The sequence below is a fragment of the Scyliorhinus canicula genome, chromosome 26 (assembly GCF_902713615.1).
Source record: "Scyliorhinus canicula chromosome 26, sScyCan1.1, whole genome shotgun sequence".
Taxonomy (NCBI): domain Eukaryota; kingdom Metazoa; phylum Chordata; class Chondrichthyes; order Carcharhiniformes; family Scyliorhinidae; genus Scyliorhinus; species Scyliorhinus canicula.
In genome coordinates, this window is record NC_052171.1 from 5,986,630 (window position 1) to 6,010,337 (window position 23,708).

General features: G+C 42.7%; 1 protein-coding gene across 2 annotated transcripts; it reads right to left on the bottom strand.

Moving 5' to 3' along the window:
- Positions 1–7,412: 7,412 nt before the first annotated feature.
- LOC119957503 (heterogeneous nuclear ribonucleoprotein H3-like) lies at positions 7,413–23,288 on the bottom strand. 2 transcript variants are annotated; one of them, XM_038785615.1, is made up of 13 exons: positions 23,155–23,288; positions 21,934–22,049; positions 19,909–20,064; positions 18,728–18,871; positions 15,587–15,725; positions 13,428–13,624; positions 13,070–13,168; positions 12,746–12,879; positions 12,170–12,305; positions 10,283–10,399; positions 9,246–9,353; positions 9,011–9,118; positions 7,413–8,755 (listed from the first exon to the last, which is right to left on the bottom strand). In XM_038785615.1, exons 2-13 carry the CDS (start codon positions 22,010–22,012, stop codon positions 8,658–8,660), a joined length of 1,515 nt encoding a protein of 504 aa, XP_038641543.1. In that variant the 5' UTR covers positions 22,013–22,049; positions 23,155–23,288; the 3' UTR covers positions 7,413–8,657. The 2 variants fall into 2 exon arrangements, with proteins under 2 accessions (XP_038641543.1, XP_038641544.1); XM_038785616.1 differs by lacking the exon at positions 9,246–9,353 and having other exon boundaries at positions 23,155–23,286.
- Positions 23,289–23,708: the final 420 nt, after the last annotated feature.

The following is a 23,708-nucleotide window of genomic DNA, read 5'->3' on the forward strand; positions in this document are numbered from 1 at the left end:
TCCTTCCCCTCAGTTCAAACTTAACCTTCTCAAGAGTCAAGAATTCGAATAGGTCCCCCTGCCACGCCAGGCGATCAACGAGGCAAAGGCTACAACATCTGCCTCCACACCAGTTTCCAACCCTGGCTGGTCCGACACCCCAGATATGGCCTCCCGGGGGCCCGGGTCCAGTTTCACGTGCACCACTTTAGAAATAATCCTCCTTCCAGTAGTCCTCTAGCTTGGGACAGGACCAAATCATACCCCCCCCCCCCCCCCCCCCCCCCCCCCCAGCAACGTTCACACACATCTTCGACTCCTTCAGAGAATCAGCTCATCCTTGCCCTCGTGAGGTGTGCTCTCTGTATGTTCTACGTTAATGCTTCCTCAAATCAATACGAAATAAAAATTGATTTAATCATTCCAAAAATTAAGTGACCTGAATTAAAGAGATCCCGATGTTCTATTGAGGGGCAGATGTAGACTATTTGGGCAACCGAGGTAGATTGTCTGCAACCCCAGTACGATGCAGGAACGAAGGAGGTGTGAAGTAGAGCAACCAGCCACTGTAAATAAGCACAGGGAACAAAGTGGGGAGAACGTTTTGCTGGGCCACACATTGCAAGTGTGTCACCCACTCAGTCGGCACCTTACTCAGGACATACTGTGTGGTCACCAGGCAGGATGAGACGGGTCGTGCAGAAAGCTTTCAAGAATATGGTGTGCCCTCCTTTTTCCCCCCCAAAGGTGTAAAGGCCAAAAAGGGGAACATGGCAGAATGTGGTAAAATACTGCCGCAGAGTGAAGTGTGTCATAGAATCCCTAAAGCATGGGGGTGGGGGGGGTGTGTGTGGTTTCGACCTATTGAGGCTGCACCGACCCTCTGAAAGAGCACGCCACCTAGGTCCATTGCCCTGCCCTATCTCTGTAATCCTACCTAACCTGGACCCCGAGGGACAATTCAGCGTGGCCAATCCACCTAACCTGTATATCTTTGGGCTTCAGGCTGAAACTAGAGCACCCCGAAGAAACCCACACAGACACAGAGAACGTGTAAATTCCACAGTCACCCAAGGTTGGAATCAAACATGGGATCCTGGTGCTGTGATGCAGCAGTGGTCTGGAGACAGACTGTAATTTCAACAACCATGAACACGAGTCTTGGACAGGACATTTGGGGGAAGCCAAACATGGCATGAACCATGTGAGAATGAACAACACATTTCCAACGCGAGGCAAATTAAAAGCAAAACTTTAATAAGTTTAAGATTTCTGGATTGCCCCTGGTGACACAAGCTGAGTATATTCAAATAAAATATTCACACGAGCTATTTTTTAAAAAACCATCCAGTAAAATAGCAGATTAGATCCTTCACCTTATCATGGTTCAAACATATGACACAAGGCAGCAAAACAAATGGTTCACTATATCAAATTCAGATTCAGTTTTAAACAGGCGTGTTGCATTAGACGGAGACTCAGGTGTCATCAAATGGCCTGTTGTGTCCATGCTGACGAAGTGCAATTCACTCACTTGGTTCTACTCACCTGCCTAGTTGTACATTGCCCTGCAAATCTCTTCCTCAAACTATCCAATTCTGAAAATCTCGATTGAATCTGCTTACACTAATCTCAGGCAGAGCATTCCAAATCTGAACCACTTGCTGTTTTAAGTCACTTCTTTTGCAAACTCACCTGAATTAATGCCCTCAACCATTGCACCGATAGGAAGTTTCTCCCTCAGTGCAGTCACCTCAGATATAGAGCAACGATAGACAAACTGGCCGAGTGAGGGCCATAAGATTGAAATAGACCTGTTAACTAACCATGACCAAGATTGAATGCACAAGTATTTCATGGCAAGTAGTCGAAATTGTTTAACTACATATAGAACATAGAACAGTACAGCACAGAACAGGCCCTCGATGTTGTGCCGAGCAATGATCACCCTACTCAAACCCACGTATCCACCCTATACCCGTAACCCAACAACCCCCCCCCCCCCCCAACCTTACTTTTTAGGACACTACGGGCAATATAGCATGGCCAATCCACCTAACCCACACATCTTTGGACTGTGGGAGGAAACCGGAGCACCCGGAGGAAACCCACGCGCACACAGGGAGGACGTGCAGACTCCACACAGACAGTGACCCAGCCGGGAATCGAACCTGGGACCCTGGAGCTGTGAAGCATTTATACTAACCACCATGCTACCGTGCTGCCCCTTGGACTGTGGAAGGAAACCGGAGCACCCGGAGGAAATCCAAGCAGACACGGGGAGAAAGTGTAAACTCCCCACAGACGTACCAGAGGTCAGAATTGAACCCAGGTCCCTGGCGCTGTGCTAACCACTGTGCTGACATACCTGTGCCGGCTCTTCAAAAAAGCTATTCAATTCGTTCTGCTAACCTTTTCTTTCCCCATAACCCTGAAAACCTTTCCCGGAGGAAACCCACGCACACACAGGGAGGACGTGCAGACTCCACACAGACAGTGACCCAGCCGGGAATCGAACCTGGGACCCTGGAGCTGTGAAGCATTTATGCTAACCAACATGCTACCGAAAACATATAACTTTTCAAAATTTTTATTCAGCTAAATGTTAATTAGAATGCAAAACAGCCACATAACACACCACCCCCTCCTAACCCCAACCCCCCATAAACTAACAAATCCTGACAAAAACCACCCCAACCAATTCCCTGAAAAAGATTAACCCTTTCACCGACCCCCTTATTGTGTACTTAAAACTTCTCAAAACACAAAAATTCCATCAGATCACTCAGCCAGGCCAACTAATCCATGGGGTCACGCCCGCTCAAATAAGGTATAATTTCATTCATCCTACAAGAGAAAGCTTTAGTGAGCAAGATACTCAAAAAACCTCGGAAGGACGTTTATTTTCAGTCTGCACCCTGCTCAGAGGGAGGATATCCCACCTTTTCCAGTCAGGTATTTGCTTTGTTTGGTCCCTTGTTCCGCACTGAAACTAATCACTATTTGTCGATGTACCATTTGTCAATGTTCTCAGTTGATTATTCATTTTGTCTACTATGTACGTACTCTGTACGTTCCCTCGGCTGTAGAAAAGTTCACTGTACTTCGGTACGTGACAATAAAGCAAATCAACCCCAATCATGGGCTACACAGATAACTGCCAGGCGAAACGGAAACTTCCCTAGAGCGGCTTCCCTCTCTGGGGGGGAATTCATCTGAAAGTATTCACTTTTTCCCAAATTCAGCCTGGAAGCCGAGGAGGAATCAAAACTCCTAAAGGAGCTTCATTATCTCCTGTACATTGGAGAGCGAGTCCGTGAAATGCAGAAGCAAATCATGCGCATATAAAAGGCACCTCATGCTCTTCCCCCCCACCCCTGGTCCATCCCCCTCCACCTAGTGGATGACTTCCACACAATGGCCAGAGATTTGGTTGCCAAAGCAAACAAGAGGAGACAATAGACACCCTGCCCAATTGGAAGTTACCTGAACTCAGGGTATTCGTACGCTTACTCACGGTGGGGGGGAGGGGGGGGGGGGGGGGGGGCCTTGTCAGAAGACGAACCAAGCTACACCATCCAAAATTTCACATCAGTGTCCCCACTCAACCCTATCAAACGTCTTTTCAGTGTCCTTTGAAATAATCACCTCTGGCTCAGGCACTTGGAGGACGGGGACAGAACGACATTTAACAATCTCCATATGTTGGCCAACAATTGCTGACCCTTAAAACCAGTCTGCTCCTCCGAAATCACCCCTGAAACACATTCACGTCAACGTTTAATAACAAAATGGGTAGGTACAATCCACAGTCGGATCCTTATCTTGATAACTTCATAGAAACCAAATTAGAACAGCACTTGCCAATGAAGGTAAGAGCGCATGCTTTCCCGAAGCCACGAATTTTAAAAAAATATATAAATTTAGAGTACCCAATCCCAGTTCTAGGGGCAATTTAGCGCGACCAATCCACCCACCCTGCATATCTTTGGGTTGTGGGTCGAAACCCACGCAGACATCTCGGGAGAATGTGCAAAATCATGGACAGCCACCCAGAGACCGGATCGAACCCGGGACCTTGCCGCTGTTAGGCAGCAATGCTAACCACATGCTACCATCTTCTTTAACTTCTTCAGAATCAGGGAAATCGATGCCTTCGTCAAAGTGGCTGGCCATGGATTCATTGAACATATCCAGCAACAGTGGAATCAATTGACCCGCAAACCTTTTATAAAGTTTGGTAGGGAACCCACCCAGACCTGGAGGTTTTCCTGGCTGCATTAATCTTCTAACCTCCAATGGTCCCACCATTGCCTCCATTCAGTCTACCCTGTTCTGCTGCCGGGAAGTGCCAGTCTCTCCTCTTGCACCAGATGACTGACCTTCTCCCCATATCCGTAAAGGGCCCCTTTGAGCGCAGCAGCTGGTTCACTGTCTTGCACATAGGGCAAGTGAAGGAAGGTACGTGCTGTAGTTTCTTCCTACTCAACGTCAACTCTGGTGTTCGGGCAATCGGGTACTGGGGTCTACAAGAATGAAATTCACCAGCCCTGCCTCTTCTCCAGCCTTCCACCAAATGACCACCTTCAAAGCCTTGCACAGCACACCACATAGCTGCCTTCACAAGTCTGCTTAACTATATGTTAATATAACTGTCATCAAATTCAAATGATAGAAACATTTTGATTGGATGTGAACACACATCTCAATGTTTTTTTTGAAAATTTAGAGTATCCAATTAAAGGGCAATTTAGTGGCCAATTCACCTACCATGCACATCTTAAGAGTTGGGGCAAAACCCACAAACACAGGGAGAATGCACTAACCACTGCGCCACCATGCTGCCAGCTCAATGTTGGCGACAATCCTGCACACAGGTCAGAGCAATAGGAAAGGCAGAAATGAATGGAATGTGGCAACCCTGCACAGGCAAGTCTCATAGGCCACATACCGCCCACCAGAAACAGGGCACCTGTATCAAATCTCCATGGAGGTCGGTGCCTGAGCTCCTCCAACATAACTGACGCTCATCTGATGAACCGTTTACATTAATTTCTCGTCTTCATTGTTAACATTTTAAAATGTTTTGTTCTCGGCCAGCCCCACTGCATTCAGGACCATTTCACTCACCGTTAATGCATCAGTTGAACCTGCTTGCCCTCACTGTCAACCACGTGGTTTAAACCTATCAATCTTCAGTTGTTCAGTCCTGCTGCCGGAATCAATGTTTTGCCACAACCAATCATTCTGCAAACTGCAACCCTCCCGACCCTTGCCCACAGGTCGTGACCCACACGTTGAAAAGCCCTGGTTTTGGGCGGTACCAGGAAGTGTGAAAAAGAATCTGCCTCCTGCATTTCATAAGATTCACCTCTAGAGAAATTTGACAGGATTTACCTGGTTAAAGTACCAAGTGCAAGACTGAGCAATATAAATCATGACCATTACCTGTACTTTTCTTGGTAGCACTGCTGCCCGGGTGCCCCCACAATCCAAAGATGTGGATGTTAGGTGGATTGGCCACACTAAATTGCCCATTAATTGGGGAAAATTAATTGGACTGTAAATTTAATAATGCAAAAACAGATCGCAAAATAAATGGAGGATTGGTCCTCCAGAGTGGGAATGGGGAGTTCACTATTGAGGAAATGGTGAATGAAACAAATACATTGTTTCCACCGGAGGATATAATAAACAATTCAGAGGTGAAAAGGGACAGGGAAACTTGGACATCAAATCAGAAACAAGTCAAAGGGAAATGTACCAATTTATTTAGAGTTCTTTGAAGGAGTGCTACAAAAAGCATTCAATAAGGTACCACGTGAAGCTCATGGTGTAGGTGCCAACAAATTAGCAGAAGAGTGGCTGGTAGAACTGAGGTCAGTGTTGGGTCAGCAACTATTCAGTATATCAGTCAACGATGAGGCAATTATTGCTAAGTTTGTAAATGAAGGCTGCAGAAGGACTTGAGAGGCCAAGAGTGGCAAAGTCATAACGAGTGGAACACAATGTGGCAGAGGGTGAGGTTATACACTTAGAGCTTTTTTCTAAAGGGGGGAACGGTTTCAGAAATCTGAAGCACAAGAAACTTGGGAGTCCTCGTTCAGGATTTTCAAGGTTAACAGGCAGGTTTTCAGTTGACAGTTTAGGAAGGAAAATGTAATCTTTGCATTCATCGAGAGGGGCTGGAATACAAGAGCAGAGACGTACTGCAGAGAATGTCTGGTCAGGACCCCATTTGGAATTGGTTTGGGCCGTCTACCGAAGGAAGGATGTGCCAGAGAAGGTTCACAAAAATGGTCCTAGGAATGAAGGGCTGGTCATAGAAGCAGTGGACAACTGTCTGAAGTTGATGGGAGTTTAAAAAGACTGGAGGTGTGGGGGTAGAGAAACTTACAGAATACCAAAGATGTGTATATAGTGGACGTGGCAATGTTTCCATGAGCAGATGAAACTAGAACCGCAACAGCCTTACTGACAGAATAATCCTTTAAAACCAAGACAGAGCTCTTTGATTGATAAGGTGTTACAGGAAGACGGCAAGAGAATGTACACACAAAACATCAGGCATGATAGAATGGTAGAGCAGACTCGATGGGCTGAATTAGCCAAATTCTGCTTGTATATCGATATTAGTATACAAGATGAGGATGCATTATCCCCAGGCAAGTCCAGAATCATTCAGGCAGAGGAGCAACTTCTCACCAGTGCTCAGCGAGTCAGTAAAACATCAAGGTTGGCACAATGATCGGAATTAATTTTGGATTCAATGCATTTATATCAGCAAGAGCAAAATTGAGGGTTACCTGGTGGTGTTTCTAATTCTTTGCTGGCATTGAAGTAGACCTAGTTACTTTTTGCACATGACCCATAATATAAGAAACGATTTCTCTCTTCAACGTCTTAAAACAATTCTATAGTGGGGAAAGGTGGTAACCAGATGGATGGACTAACTTAGGATCAGTTGTCAGCTCAAGCTGCTGCACGAACACGAGAGACTGACACTGGAAGTTCTCTTGCCAATCTTTATAAATGAGAAATTTCTGTAGTGTCCATATAAATGAGAAAGTTCTGTGGTGTCCATATACAGACTGGCACAGCAGGTCGTTCAGCTCATTTCTCCCATTTCGACACATTTTTCTCCCAAGTATTTATCCAATTACCCATTAAATTTTATTATTGAATCTGTCACCACCAATTCAATGCATTCAGAATTGTAACCAGTTTCCTACGAAACCTTGTGGCTGCCACTCAGTTCTGTCTGGTTATCCCATCTCATTAACTCGCCCTGAAACAGAGCCAAGATCTTTCTTACTGGAAACTAGAGTACAATTCATAAAAAACAAACAGATGCCAATATCATTTAAATCCCCAATTTAAAGGACTGACTGGAGCCCACTTGAAGCCTGAACAAATCTTGCCCTGTTAACATATTTCTGAAATTACACTTTATTATATTCACCATTAGAAATGTACAGTAAGTCATCTCTTTCAGATGTTGAAAAAATGTACAGGTTTCAGAAGCATATTCAACTAAGTGTCAAAGTCAATATGTCCCACTGAACAAAGCATGGTAACCAAAAAGCACCTTTTAGAAAGGTACAAAGATACACTTCTCATTTTTAAAACTACATCGCTAACAGTCAAAGTATTAAGAATCAAGGTTAAAACCCATGTGAACCAGACACAGACGTTAAAAAAAAATCAACTTACTAACTGCTGAAGAAAAACATGTTCACCGGGAGTTCCAATGCCAAACACGAAGAAAATATCGAAATTTCTGGAGAAACTGACAGCTCAACTCACAAATCCCCTACACCTGCTTCTTGTCTTTTATCTAAGCATTCTAGGAAGTCAAAATAGGACGCACCATTTCAACCCAAATGAAAATCACCATTAGCTGTTATGAATGGGCAGAGGGGTCAATGGGGGGGGGGGGGAAAGAGAACCCAAAGGAAGCAAAAATAGGAGTAATATTTTACATTACTCCAAAAACTGGAGTAATTGCAGTAATGGTCTCATCAGGAAACAAATTGGACAGAAAAACACAGACACAAAAGATGTTCTAACAGATGCCCATAACCGCACATTTCTACATGTGACAACACAACCTTAAATTGAATGAAGTGTGGACATTTCATTGGTGGCCCTGTAGTTTCTGGTAAATAGAATAGAAAGAATACCAAGTTAAACCCCTGCCCATTTTTTTTTTAATTTTATTTTAAATGGTACCACCAAAGTAGAAAATAGCATTCACAATCACACAACTTGTTCATCGGAGAGTGTTTTTAACATGTGATCTAAAGTTAGATTTAGTTTAAAATAATAAAATGTAAGAATTCATCAAAAGGAGGCTTTGCACTAGATGTTTACTTTGATTTGCCACATTCACGCAAGTCCAAAATTATCAAAACAAATTTTCCCTCTCCATCAGGTCTAACACCCGAAGCTTCAAACAGTCACCCAGTAGGCAACATGGGCGTTCTATGTTTACACCAAAACATGTAAAAAAATAAAAAAAAGAATTGCAAAGTAGCTCTATTAGTAAAAATATTACTGCTTTTGGTTTTGAAGAAAAACAAACAGCAATGCTGCTGCATTGGTCATCCATTTTGAAATTGTGGCAGAGTTTGGGTTCTGAAGCTTCTGGCTCATGGCCTGATCAGCAGTACATTAGTTTACATTCTCCATCCAGCCATGCTTGCGTCCAAGTTTCCCATTCCCATATTCGGATTTGGATTGTTGGAATATCCACTGGCTCCCATACCACCATAACCTGGAATTTGAAGAAAAATAATTGAACTTGCGTCCAGATGACATTTGCCACAAACCCCAAGCTACATTACTACATTTAGATTACATCATGCATAACTGTGTAAAAAGAGGAAGCATTTTTTCAGACCAATGGCAGCTATTTACTTCCAACCAATTATGAGCTCCAACCATGATTAATTTTCCCAATAACCGTCTCCAAAGCAAAATCTATTGATCAATACTTGAAACCACATCAGTTACAAGGAACTGCACCTACCGTATCCACGTGTATTTCCAGTATTTCCATATCCACCATAGCTATTTCCCATATTGCCATAGCTATTTCCCATACCCTGGCTGTTATGCCCATAGCCTCCTTGATTGCCTATGCATCAAAAGAAAATTTAAATTTAGATATTTCAATCTTTCCTCACGTTGGTGATCAAACTGCTCCGACGTCTTAGCATTATACTTATACTTAGCATTGCCCCAGGCAGTGCCCAAAGGCCTACCTTCAGTGGCGCAGTGCTGAGATTCAGTAGCATTGTCACAGGTATCAAATAGCTTTCCTTCAGGGGTCCAATCATTATACCCTTTCTTCTCAAAGGAAAAAAGATGCCCTACAATAAATTTTGCAGTGAGAAGAATGAAGTGGCACTTTCAATCACCCTCTATTGAAAACAACATTCAATATATGTGGTCTTCACAGCTCTTTTGTGCTCTGTTCATCCACACGCAAGTTGCCGACATTTAAACTGACTGCTTGCTTGCAGAAGTCTAAAAGCACATAGACATGTGTTGGTCAGTGCGACTAAAGGAGAAATTTAATGATATGGTGAGGAAAGAATAAGTTTGGTTGACCATAAGGGAACTACTCAATCATATGCAATGGGGGCAACACCCAGCATTTACACTAAATACCTGGTACTAATGCCACAATCTGCCCCATCAATTTTAATCCAAGCATTAAGTTGGTTAGCACCAGCTGGAAGCTAATGTGCTCCACATTCAAGCATTTGTAGAGGATCAACATTTCTCCATTTTGATCCATGGATGTAGCAATAACGACAGTTTAGTATAGACAACAGAACAACCATCCAGATAAGTGTTATTTCAACTAGAAATCAAAACTTAGGAGCTAGCTAATATGTTCAAAACATAGATTGGTTAATTAAAGAAAAATTGGAAATTGGATTCCTCCACCTCGACAAATAAAATGAAAATCGCTTAGTGTCACAAGTAGGCTTCAATGAAGTTACTGTGAAAAGCCCCTAGTCGCCACATTCCGGCGCCTGTTCGGGGAGGCTGGTACAGGAATTGAACCGTGCTGCTGGCCTGCCTTGGTCTGCTTTAAAAGCCAGCGATTTAGCCCTGTGTGCTAAACCAGCTGATGCATTCAGAATAAGACCACCTACAATCTATGTAGAAATCTGCAAATCAGTTTGCTCATGCTACCAGATGTTGTATTCTTCGTTACCAGATGTTGCATTCTTAAAAGCTTGTTACAGTGAACATTAATTGATTTAAATGCAGAAATCTGATGGATCACCTGTTGCATAATGGTCCATACCCATGCCCATGGCACCCATTCTGTGATTTCCATATCCACCAGGCCCACTTCCCATGTTGGCTGTTGAATCCAGGAACAACTCAATATACCGATGTTCTATAATCAAGAAATTTTCATTAATAGATTGATAACTAATCAATAATTGAGGTCCACTCGTTTGCATGTCAGCAATTACAGAACAGCACCACAGCCAGTCAATGCAATTTTTATAAATTCCGAAAGTACAAAAATACAAATAATACAACTGCAGTCTCAAGCCCAAAACTCCTTTTTAAAAAAAAAAACAAATTAAGGGGCAATTAGAGCAGCACGATGGCAGTCACTCTTCATGTGGAGTTTGCACATTCTCTCCGTGTTTGCGTGGGTTTCGCCCCCACAACCCAAAGATATGCAGGGTAGGTGGATTGGCCAAGTTAAATTGCCCCAAGATCCACACAAACACGGAGAGAATGTGCAAACTCCACATGGACAGTAACTAGGACCGGGATCGAACCAGCGCCCTCAGTGCCACGATGCAGCAGTGCTAACCACTGCACCACCATGCTGCCTTTAAGTACAGAATTCCAACACGAAAATCTTAAATCAAAGACAAATACTTGCTTAACCATTTGAGTCAAACATCAACCATGAGAAACGAAAATGAGCACACAAGTATTACTGGAAATGTCGGAAATATAAATAGTCCTTAGGGTCCAACGCACTCAGATGCTTCTTGACCCGAGTATTTCTAGCATTCTGCACTTTCAGATGAAATTAACTAGTCAGTATGCTCTTATGCAGGGTCCTTTTCAAGGACATCACAATATGAAAAGCAACAAAAGAAACAAACTAGTTTCACATTGTTACAATTGAGGTTTACAGATCTGTTTTCAGTTTTGGCTTATGGTTCAAGATTTTGGAACTGTAGCTTTAATTCAAGGAAATGGAGGGGGGTCAGGTCAAGTTGAGGTGGCTTGATTCACTTGCTCAGACCAACGGTAGGAATGGATCAGTTTACTGAGACAGTGGCGAAAGATATTTATGCAAGTAATCTTGAGTATATGATGATTATACTAGAGTCCCTCAAGGTCCCAGGTGTTAGTGGTTTTAAGCACACTCAATTATTCATGTATTTGCAAAATCAAAGTAGTTGAAAGTTGGGGTCCAAAGTAATTAGCATGCTTCTCAATCAGACTACAGATTTGTGCGCTTCAACGCAGATTGACCACAAGAGCTTCTGAGGTTTTTAAAGCGAGATGAGAAAATTCACCTGTGCTTCGAGCAAGAGGGCCAGGGCACAGGAAAGGCAGTTCTGGGATTATATCGGTCCACTGCGCCACCAGTAAAAGCCACCTTAAAAAGTGGGGCCGCATTGCAGTTAGCCATGCTGCCCCTCAGTGCCAGGGACTTGGCAGACCTGTCTGGAGATGGCACTTTCTCCCTGTGTTTGTGTGGGTTGCCTTCACAGTCCAAAGATGTGTAGGTTAGGTGGATTGGTCATGATCAATTGCCCTTGGTGTTCAATGATTAGATGGAGTGGGCCTAGCTACGCATTGTGGGAGATTTTTCCAGTTGTGCTAAGATTAATGGAGAATTTGTTCTGTAGCTGAAAGTTGCCGATGAAAATTAACGAATCATTTTTTCAAAGTAAAATCTGGATGTTGTTCTTTCAGCTGGTAACTGGGAACAAGTCCGACTTTCTCTAAAGTTCAGCCTCGACAGATCACACCAACAGATAAACCAGGGACATGATTTGTATATGTTGATACACCTAGCAAGGTTAACTTTTTTTTGAGACAAACTAGTGTCATCCTTTATTGAATTTAGGAAACACCGTTGGTAACATAGTTAAGACTTTTGTTCCAAACATCACAACAAATTACTCACGCATATGTGCTTTATCTTTGGACATGGCAGCAACTGCATCTTCATGAGTAGCAAATTCAACATCAGCCTCTCCAGTCAGGCGACCATCAGAACCATATTCAAAGTTGATCTTCACAGGAATCAGTGGTGAAAAAAACTGTAGGAAACCAGAGTTGCAGTTGTAACAGATTATTCAAGCCCCATTAAATAAGCAAAAGAAACCTGGGTTTTGGCAATGTTCAGTGAGAGTGAGCACTGGTACTGGAAACAATTTGATTTTGAGCTCCAAGGAGCCAACCAAATTATTCATCGGCATTAAATAAATTTGTACTGCAGAGCAGTCAGATAAGGAACCAAAGACAAACACCAATTCAGTCAGTTTGTGAAGTGAAAAACCAATACAAGAATGAACCGTATGTCACTCCTGCTCCATTTATAGATGCACTACAGGAATCTTACATTCGAAGTGGAATGCAATCGATGGGATTTTTTTGTTGGCAAATTTTCACCGATGCTCCTTGCAGTGATAGGTTCAACCTAGAATTACCCCACCCCAACACCTTGACTTATGAACAATCTCCCAAAAGTCTCACTTACGTCAGCAACATCTCCTTCAGAAGCTCTGAACGGTAATCCTCTCATGTGGACATAATGACCCGTACCATTCTGAAAAAGAGGACCAGCATCTCCAGCTCCACCATAACCACGGCTGCCCATGCTACCACCCATGCCTGTATGTCAAGAATACAGTTAATCATCTGTGCACAACTCCATAAATTAATGACGGTTTACATATCCTACTGTCAAGCCCAAATTAAATACTTTTTGACATGCAACTCCATTAGCAATTAATTTAACCCATGGGGTAAAACAAAGTATTTGTCCACATTTAAGTGTATCATAAAAGCTTCCTTCACCTACCTCTATCCATCATTCCACCACCTCTGGAATTGTGCCCATATGCATCACGGCCATAACCATAGTTATCATTATAACCATAATCGTCAAAGTTGCCATAGCCTAGGAGAAAACACAATTCAGCAGTCCAACCAAAACACAAGTTGTATCTAGCGAGATGCCCTGTGGGGTTTCGCGATCTATTAACGTAAACACTGATCATTTTAAAAGGCCGGTTCCACATCTAATTAATCTGCAACATCGTACAAAACAGATCTGGTGCAAATACCTGGAATGAAGTATTCATGAACTTTAAACAGACCATGCCAATCCACTTGATTAATTAAAAATTTGCCAGACACCTAGCTTTCCATGCTCTTACCTCCACCATATGAAGATCCTCTGCGTGAACGATCAAACATGTCTCCTCTCATTGGCCCTGGACCACCACCATAGCCAGTTCGTCCACCACCCCCCATTGGTCTATCATAGGGTCCTGGTCGCTGTCCCATTAACCTTCTTGGAGGATCATGATAAGCTCGAACCTCACCTTTACTGCTTCTGAAGATTTCAATGTACCTAAACAGCCACAATGAATATATTTACCTCATGGTTTTGATTATATTTCAATTTATTGACAAATATGTTAAACTACTGCAGATTCCCCTGGTGAAAAGGGTTTCAATTCCAGCCATTTCCCCAAGCACACATTTCAAAGTTGCAATAGGAAAATTGAAGCACGAGTAACAATTCTGAAGTTGGCTGTAAAATATGAAAATTTAAACACTCGTGGAGGCATAGGGAAAGTAGACAGTCCTCATCACCACTGATTGTGGAACCATACTGGAAAATTAATGCCAACAGCATAGTTCAAAGATAGGGATTGCGCTTTGCATTGCAGGTAAATGACACTTTCAAGCATTGCAATGCTTCAAAATAAGCACATTACAGGCGGTGCATACTCTATGTATATTGACCGGTTATTTGATAGTTTATAGCAAATTTTCAAATACTTCCAGCCATTACACCCCAGCAGCACTCGAGGGAAAAGTGGCAGGTTGATCCAGTATAATTGGATGGCACCTCGACACGGCCACTTACAATAACTGATCAGCAGGCTGATTATCAATGGCCTTTAAATTCATCATGCACAGCAAAATTAACTTTTCACCAGAGCAACCCGTCTACTTCACCAAAAAGGTCTAAGCAAAATTACAATTCATTTGAAGATTTTAAATACAGCAGCTATGAAAATTTCACAATAATCTGTCCAAATAGAAAAATGTCTGACCTGTTGTAGCACAAATTAGAACCATAGGAGTGACCAATTAAATTAATGTGGGTTCAATGGCATGTGTGTTTTCAGTCAAGACTGATAACAATGGAAATATGATTTTATCATTACTTGCAGTAGTGAAAGCCGTTATAACGAGATATGGCACAGCTCACTAGGCATGAGATGCATGCCCTGCAATTCTACCAAATTATGAACTCGGCTGAGTATGCGTATTTTACAGCACTGACTCATCTAGGTCCAAATGGCAATCAGAAACCTGAGTGTAAGCTAGTTACCTGGCTACTCAATAAGTTTGCGAAGAGTTTATACTGTTTTATTTTTAAAAAGCACTCAAGTTCTTGGACTTGAGGGATACACCTTTCCAGAAGGAAAGCTATGCACAAGATCGTGGAACCTGGTTTCTATCTGAATGAAATGTGATACCAGGGTGAAGTTAGAACAAACTGAGGGCGTCACAGCAAAGAAAATGCACTCCTGAAATTTTTGAAGTAATGTGAAACAGGCCTCTCCAATGTATTAAAATCTCAAGCTACATGCAAATGAAGCATCAAGTCAGGCATTTGTTCCAAAAACAAGCATTTGGGACGAATTTCATCAATTGGCTAGTTATTCCGACGCATCTAACGCACATCAGAATACTGATTACAGTGCAATACATTTCTACTGGAGAATAGAAAATATAAAAATCAGCAAGCCAACTAGTCACCACCTTCCCATTAGGTCAGATGAAGACAGAAGCCTGGAATGCTGTGTGCTTCAAGCACTACGCTGATAAAATTCTACAAATCGGGGAGCTGACAATTGTCATTTGTTTGTAAAGGTTACAAATTATTTTTGTAACTGCTCATTGTATATGTAATTTAGTTAATCCAAATGGACCAAAGTACTATTTTTTTTAATTGATCAATTTTAAACAATCGTAATTTTAATGTTCATATCGATAACAGTCCTAAACTGTAGGGCCCTCTCCCATGGACAAAAACTTTACAAACTTAATTTTGGTAAATACTGTCCTGGCATTTTACCATTGTAACCAATCATTTATCAAATCATATATATGGAGAGCCCTATAGTATAGGAGGACATCGTTTACACACAATTTAGAAAAATCAGTTGAGTCCCCACTCAGTTTTCCAATGTCATGTGGGAGGTTCGACTATTTTCTCTGCAAAAAAATGGATGAATTCTGCAACCTGAACAAGTGGGCTTAAAGACGTATGAGCCACCCTTCCGTCCATCCCCACCTGTGCCCTATTCTTTCCTTGTGTTTCCCCAGTGCTTTTTCAGCTATCTCCTTTGATGAAAACTGCACGAAGGCTTCCCCCGTGCTTCTCCCCTGGTAGTCCACCGGCAATGTTATCCCATTTGGCACGATTTCCAACCCTTCAACCCAAGGACAAATACCCCACAAGGGGAACAATATTAAAAATTGAAACATTCCTACTCATACACATACTACATCATATAAATATTGAGTACTGATATCAGAATTGACTATTGAGGCAAATGGCTGCAGAATGCTGTTTAAATAAAGCAAATATTCAACAAAAACAAAGACTTTGCACATCAAAACCAAAGCTTGCATAAAAAGGGACATTTTGCAATAACCAATTTTGGCAACATTAATTAAATTTTGAAACATTAAATAGTGACTACATAGTCAAAATAGTAAAAGACTGAAAATGTGAACAAGTGGTAGTATTTTTCAAATTGTTTCAATGGAAAACAATACGGATCGTCAGCATACTAAAATTAGGAAACATTTGCGCATTTATGGGAAAATATAAAAGCAGATAAATAAATCTCAATCCACCTGGAATCATTGGCATTACAACAGTTTGGATTCATAGTTGCATGACCAGAGAAGTAGAGTCTCTCACTTGCTTTGTTCATGAAGAAACACAGTTGAAATGTGACTTTCTTCACTTCACATCAATATAGACCCATCTGAAGGTTTGTGCAAAAATACCTCACTCGTTTCCATTCTATTAAGTCTGTGCAAAAGCCAATGAAGGTTGAACAGACCTTCAGCTACCGGCTGCAAACAGCACTTAACAGCAGAATTAACCGGCTACTAGTTTGGTTTGTTGGAAAATCAATAATGGCAGTAAAGACGTATGCCTCAACTTAGGAATTGAATAAACAACCACTCAATTAAGAAACGATGGGGATTAAGTCAGCAACTTCAGTTAGGTTCATGTATAACTGAACTTACTACTTGGCAACAGAACTCTATAGCTGGGATGGGGTTTTTAAACAATACAAAAATGCGAGAGCATCGAACACCACTATCAAAAAAGTGGATGGGAAAATAAATCAGAAAATGGTTTGCTTTAGGTAACTAGCACTATGCAGCCAGTCCATTCACCAAGCAAAGTCTGCGCCAATACACCAATTTACATGGTCTTAAGAGTCCACTTACATCATATACTGCATGTTACTGACTGTGAAGAAATCGTTAGCAAGGACATCGATTCAGTGACCAGCCTAACATCTGTGACTAACTGTACTCTTATTGAATATTACTTGGTCAAATGCAGCTCATCTTTTCTGGCATATTAAATTACATGATATCCACACACAATTTCAACTGAGTTGTTATCTACCCCACACTCCGATTCATGACAGATCCCCAATCAGGAGGCTGAATTAAATCTGCAGCAGAGTCTTAACCCAGGAACTAGTTCCTCAACTGCTACTCTATGCTACACAACCCAGCCAAGGACTCGCTTTCCTGTTATAGGATTAGATAAGGGCATCTTAGGGCTCGAGACGCTCCCCCAGTGGTTGAACCCCTTGCTGGCACCCACCATGACGTTTCACACGAAAAGTAGCCATTTAAGCAAGGAACCAGCAACAAGAAATATAATACAGCAAATGGTTGACACCTCCAGTTGGAGGTGAAGAGGGAAATAGAATGGTGAAATAATTAACACATTTTCCCACCCACTAATACCAAGGCTATCTGCTTATAAGGGATTTTGTTGCAATTATTGAAACCTTCTGATATAATTATAACTTCTTCACAGCCAGTAACTACAGTGACTTTTAGTGCTGAAACATCAGGAGCACAACTTAAAATCGTAAACACAATTTGCAAATCAGTAGAACTGTTGTCAACATGGAAACAAAAGAACCCAATTTGAGGGAGATGCACCCATTTTAGGTTTTCATCCCTTCAGTGGGTCTTCCCACATTTAGGCACAGCCAACATGGCTATGAAACGATAGTTGAGGTGCTGAAACTCAGTTAACTCTTCCTCTATAGAGAAAGATCCTGGTCTTTGGCAAAGGTGGGCTTGGAAACGCCATGGGAATGGCAAGCACATGCCTGCATCTACCACTCCATGGTGCAACACAACAGATCCCAAATTATAGCACGACTACCGCCTGAACCCAGAAGCTTGACTGGACACAAACACATTAAAGGAATAGTTTAGAACATCAGCATCTCTTCAGCCAAAAGCAGCGGTGTTCTGAGAATTCAAAGCAACTGGAAAAATTTGAACCAATTGAGGTCGGAGATCACACCTGGCAATAACGTTGAATTTGTTAACCGCAATGGCTACGTTTTTCAATTAGAGATGAAGGCATCAGAAAAGATTTAGCACAAAACTTAGGTTCTAAACAATTCCTTCACATGTTAATAAAATTATAAGTCATCCTTTATATTACTGGCTCACAAGATTGGACTCAAGGATTAACTTGGGGGGGAGGGAGAGGAGGAGGAGAATTAATTCTCATCCTCAAAATGGAAAAGCAAAATTGGTAATTTTAAGCTGCCACTGTGGCCTTTAAAAACAAAGTTTTTGCTGGTGTTTCATCAACAAATGCAACGTATTCCCTAAAATAAATAGTTCACCATTAAACAGAAGTGTAGTTTTGAAAACTCTGGTCCAATAAGCTTTGCCGGGACTATGGAGCTAACAGTGACCCTTATTGAAAACTGCAACCAAAATCTCCCGCAGACCGACAACTTTGTTTTCTTTAGATTGCATGTTTACAGCAATTGCATTTCTTAAGTAATGGTGCAAGAATTGCCTTTATTGTAAATCATTCTGCTGAGTCGCAAACTGACAAAGGCATGGAACTATTTTGTCCAAGAAACTTTTTTGGAACAAAAAAACCCTTGTGCCCAATTCTATGTGCCACTCTACAGCGATTACTTAGCTATTCAACCACCGACTTCAACAAATTTGTATTGATCAGCCTTGCACATTAATGCCAAGCACCATTGGACAGGCCATCCGAAGCTACACAAATGTCCCCCAAACCTCCCCTAAGTAATCCATTCTAAAATTACTGTTTGACATTCCCACATCAGACCCACATGCCCAAATACTTGGGTGTTCCGTGAGTACAGAATATAAAAAAAGTAAAAGGTACCTGTGAAAAATTGCAAAATTTCCTCTTTGCTGCAGCCAAAGGGCAAGCCTCTAAGGCGCACTGTTCCATCACTCGTTGACTCTGGTTGATTTGGGTTAGCATGTTTCAGTGCCCAATCCATTTCAGTGGCTTTAGTCTCAAACACTGTGAACACAAGTTGTAAATGCGAGACATTTTGCAAAAATATTTGTTCAAAGATGAGACATGCGCAAAGAGCAGAGGAAAAGACAATTAAAGCCTATCTGTTAGCGAGGAAGTCCATTTTTGGTATTCACTGCATGGGAAGGTCACAAGCATTTCCAGGATGACTTCACACGGTTAATTTGTCTGCGCCCAACTTTTGTTGGATTAATTTGTGGCAAGTATTGGAAAAGTCAAGAAGCACGTGGCTTGCAGGCTGAGATATTGAGAGAAATTTTAAACACAAGGTGTTTGTATCCAATAATTAATGCATATCACCAAGGAATGGTATCATGCAATTTTGGATATAGAGACCAAGCTTGAACTTCTGTGCCAGGAAAGTGCTTCAAAGTTCAGCCCGCTCGACAGAACCAAAATAATACTGCGATTCTCAGATCAAAACTGTTGCCTCCATTTTGCTCCCGACTCCACTTCAGTATACAAGAACATGCCACAATAAACCTTCTGGCTGTTCAGCTTTTCATGAGAATATCCCTTTAAGAAATGTTTGGCTGCCCATATTACTGCAATGATGTCAGTGTGGATGGAGCTGGGCTGCCCGTCAGCTTTTTACTTTTGTTTTAGGCTGTTTGCTGCAGGGTGTGTTTTAGCTTCGTTTTCAGTGTTGGAGTTGAAGTCAGACAGAGCAGGTGGACTGCTGTTGTTTGCCATTTGGTGAATTCAGAATTATAAATGTTTTTCAGTAGTGACTTCAACTTCATATGCTTCTATTAAAGGTTGTTTTTTCTAAGTCTTCTGGATGTTAAAAGGACTTAGTACAAAGCATTACTGTACTCTGGGAGTTGTATTTGAATTAATGGTTGCTAAGATGGTCATAGAATAAACATTGTTTTGTTTTAAAAAAAAATACTTTTCCATTTCTGCTCTACAACACCTGCAGAGTGGGCCGTGCTCCCCATACCACCATGTATTAAAAGTTATGAAACACTTTGGGGTTCTCTAAACCATGGCCCGTAAGCTGATTGCTTTAAGCATCTTACCTTCAATGTATCTGTGGCCCATGCTTTCACGGTCCTTTGCAAGGGCACGTTTTACATCTTCCTCCGTTTCCAGCTGCACAAAAGCTTCACCACTTGGGCGGCCTTCTCTTAAATAGGTGAAGTGTATTCCACCAGTTCCATTTAATATCTTGCAATCTAAAAGCAGCACACAATTTGCCAAATTATTGTGACAATCAAATGAAAATCGCTTACCGTCATGAGTTCAATGAAGTTACTGTGAAAAGCCCCTAGTCGCCACATTCCGGCGCCTGCCCGGGGTGGCTGGTACGGGAATCGAACCGTGCCGCTGGCCTGCTTTAAAAGCCAGCAATTTAGCCCAGTGAGCTAAACCAGCCGCTGGCAGTGGTTGGTGGGCGGGGGGAGATGTTAATAGTAATGGCATTGCAAAGCACATATGTTAACAAAAGCACAGCATAGTGTATTAATTTAAAGTCAATACTGAAAATCTAAATGCCCAACAAACAAATCACCACCCCAGCCTGTAACCAAGTAGTTAACAAAAAAAAAAATTCTTGCCATTAGTTGCAAGAATATCTAGCAACAGAATACGTTGCAAGTCAATAAACTTCCCATGCTGCCTAGTGTACTTTCAAAGCCACATACAGTATGGCAGGACGCAAGCGAACAGGGTACAGGCCTGCAATGGAAGGCAAGCTGGCTGGTATTCAGCACCAGTTCATTTGCACACCTAACAGGAACTTTGAGATTTGTGTGTGAGAAAGTTACACATTTTAAACAGGAACACACAAGCAAGGACAAGGCTAGAGTAAAGGCTTCACAACAGCCTGAAGTGGTTCAGCAAATTCCAAGGACAGATGTTAAAAAAAGTAGCAAATGTTAATTAGACCGTGAAAAAGAAAACCAAGTGCAAATTATTAAAATTAAGTTGACATTAAATGGTAGTTTACTGCACTGGTCACATCATAAAAGATGTTTGACATGGACACCAGAACAGAGGATCATAGAATTTACAATGCAGAAGGAGGCCATTCGGCCCACCAAGTCTGCACTGGCATTGGGAAGGATGTATCACCAGGTTATCCAAGAAATTAGAAAGTTGAGGTGGGAGCAACCTGATGGATATCTTTACAATCAAAAATGATAAACCCATAAATACAAGTCACCAATACTCCCTCATCACCAGGGACCCAGTTTCAATTCCAAATTCCAGCCTTGGATGACTGTGTGAAGTTTGCACTTCCCCATGTCATCGATCTCCTCAGGGTGCTCCAGTCCAGAGGTGCACAGGTTAGATGTACAGGCTATGCTACATTGCCCCTTGTGGTTACTGGGATAGGGCAGGAGCATGGGCCCCAGGTAAGGTGTTCTTTCCTAAGGTCAGTATACTCAGTGGACAGAATGGTCTCCTTCTGTATTGTAGGCTTTCTAAATTCAATAGAGGACCCAAGAGCCATAACACAGAAAGGAGAATAACTGCTGTTCTCAATGCTTCTTACCACACCATTTTCTACAAACTACCAACAAAATAAATAATGTTGTTTTTGAATTGCTGCAAGCACCAAAATTTTGCCCAAGTATCAAGTATCATTGTTATTATTCACCAAAACAGCTCAGTCAACAATGTTGCTTCTACTTGTGGGAGAGTCGAGGACCAGAGGGAACAGTTGAGAATGAATTTCCTGAGGCTCGTGAATCTGTGAAATTCTTCAGCAGAGAAAGCTGCAGAGGCTGGGCCGTTACGTTCAAGGCACAAGTCGAGGAAACCGCCTTTTCTTTTCAGTGAGTCACGTGACTATAATGTGCCATGGTAAAGACTACCTTAAACACGATCATTCTTTAGAAATGACAAATATAATGTTAATATGAATCTTAATGCACAAGGGAAAGGAATGTTGAATAAAGAATTAACTTTTTCAACTATCTCCTTCACCCAATTATTCACCCTTTATTTTTGCCAACATGTTCCTGAAATTCAGACCCACGTAGCTCAAACCTGTAAACCCCCTCAATTTAAAGATTTCTACAGATCCCGAGAAGAATAACCTGAGAAGAAGTGCAACACTTCATCGGCAGTGCAGGACCATGGAAGCCCACGGACACGGACAACGAAATCCTCATCCATTTTAATGTTTGAACCGCTGGTGTCTCAGAAACAAAGTCTGGGGAGAGAGGGGGAAAAAAGTCACGATTAGTCAAGAGAAGCCAAAGCACGTTGCAGCCAAATCGGACCTCAAGTCTGAGGGGTTTGATCGACTCAACCGCCTTCCACTACCAGCTACAGGGGTATTCATTTATTGAGCTCGAGTACCCAATTATTTTTATTCCAATTAAGGAGCATTTTAGCCTCAGCGTGGCCAATCCACCCACCTGCACGTTTTTGGGGTTGTGGGGGGTGAGACCCACGCAGAGTATTGAGCCGACAGTAACTAATGTGGAGAATAAAGTGCACCCACTCAGACGGTGAATAGAGGCTTTGACCGCTTTCCTGAACGTTGAGCGACGCCACACGTTGTCAAGGGGCCAGCGGACACCACGATGTGGCTGCGGGGGTCCTGAAAAACCACGTTTAATTTGGGGGGGGTGTAAACTCGTGGAGCCGAATTCCAGTCGCTAACCCAGAGGCGGGAAAGAAAAGGGATGTAAAACCTCGCCCTAAGGCCCTCAGTTTTTTTGTTGTAAATTATCGACCAGGCCTATTTTTTTTTATTGGGGAGGGGGGTTCATACCTTTAGTTAAGCTTCAGAGTGTGGTGGTGAAGGAAGTCTTGCCGCCAAAGAGGGGTGGGGAGAAAAAGGCCGGACAGCGGGAACGCCATCGCGGCTCCCTGCCTCGTGTCGTCCCGGGTGAAAAATTGGCCGGGGGGAGTGAAAGGAAAGCAAGGAGAAAATAAAAAGTCTCCCCCGCCTCCTTGGGCACCGAAAACCGTCGAGCGAGCGGGGGTTTGGGGGGATAATGATAGGAGTGAAAACGGCCGTCGGCCTCCATTACGGAACAAAACACTAGGCGGGCGGGCGAGCGGCAGCAAAATGGCGGCCGCGCCTCGCAACGGCCTCGTGTTCGAGCCGCGGCCGCCTCAACCCCCCCGCGCACCGCTTACCCTACCCACCCCCTCCCTCGCACACTCTATATACAAAATCAAATAAAACAGAGAGAAAAAGGGTTCAGGGCGACTAACTGAAGGACTCTACTGCCGCTCGGGGAGCTGGTGATTAATAGGGATGGAAGCCATTTTACCGCTCGGTCCTCTCCCACCCCCTCCATTACCTGCAGCTCTCTCGCCCGCTCGCTCCGTCTGTCTGTCTGTCTCCGTCTCCCTCAACAGCGCAATCCACTCCTCCCCCCACCACTGACGTCACCCGCCGGAAACAAACGGAATTGTCCCGTCAACCGCCGCGCTTTTTATGACGAATTGAAATTCCCTTCCTTTTTATGTTTACTTTCAAACCGAGTGGGGAAAATTCCACACTTTTTCGCGCGGGTGCGTTTTTCTTTTTCTTTTCAAAAAAATAAAATATAATTCAGGCTGTGACGTAGCGGGGGGGGGGGGGGGCGGGAAGGCCTATCCCCGTCTATCACCTGCGGTCCATTGATTGGTCGCCACCGCAGAACGACGGATCCCGATTGGCTGCACCGCCTGTCAGTCAAACGCCCGCAAGCGGACTTTCCGAGTTGTTTTTTTTAATTAATTTAAAAAATAAATAGTTTAGCTCGCTGCCTACTGTTACGTTCAAATGTGGCGAAAAATGCCGAAGCGGTGGTTTTATGTTGAAAAGAGTGAGGATTTTTATAAATTATTACGCCCCGCCCCACTATTGGTT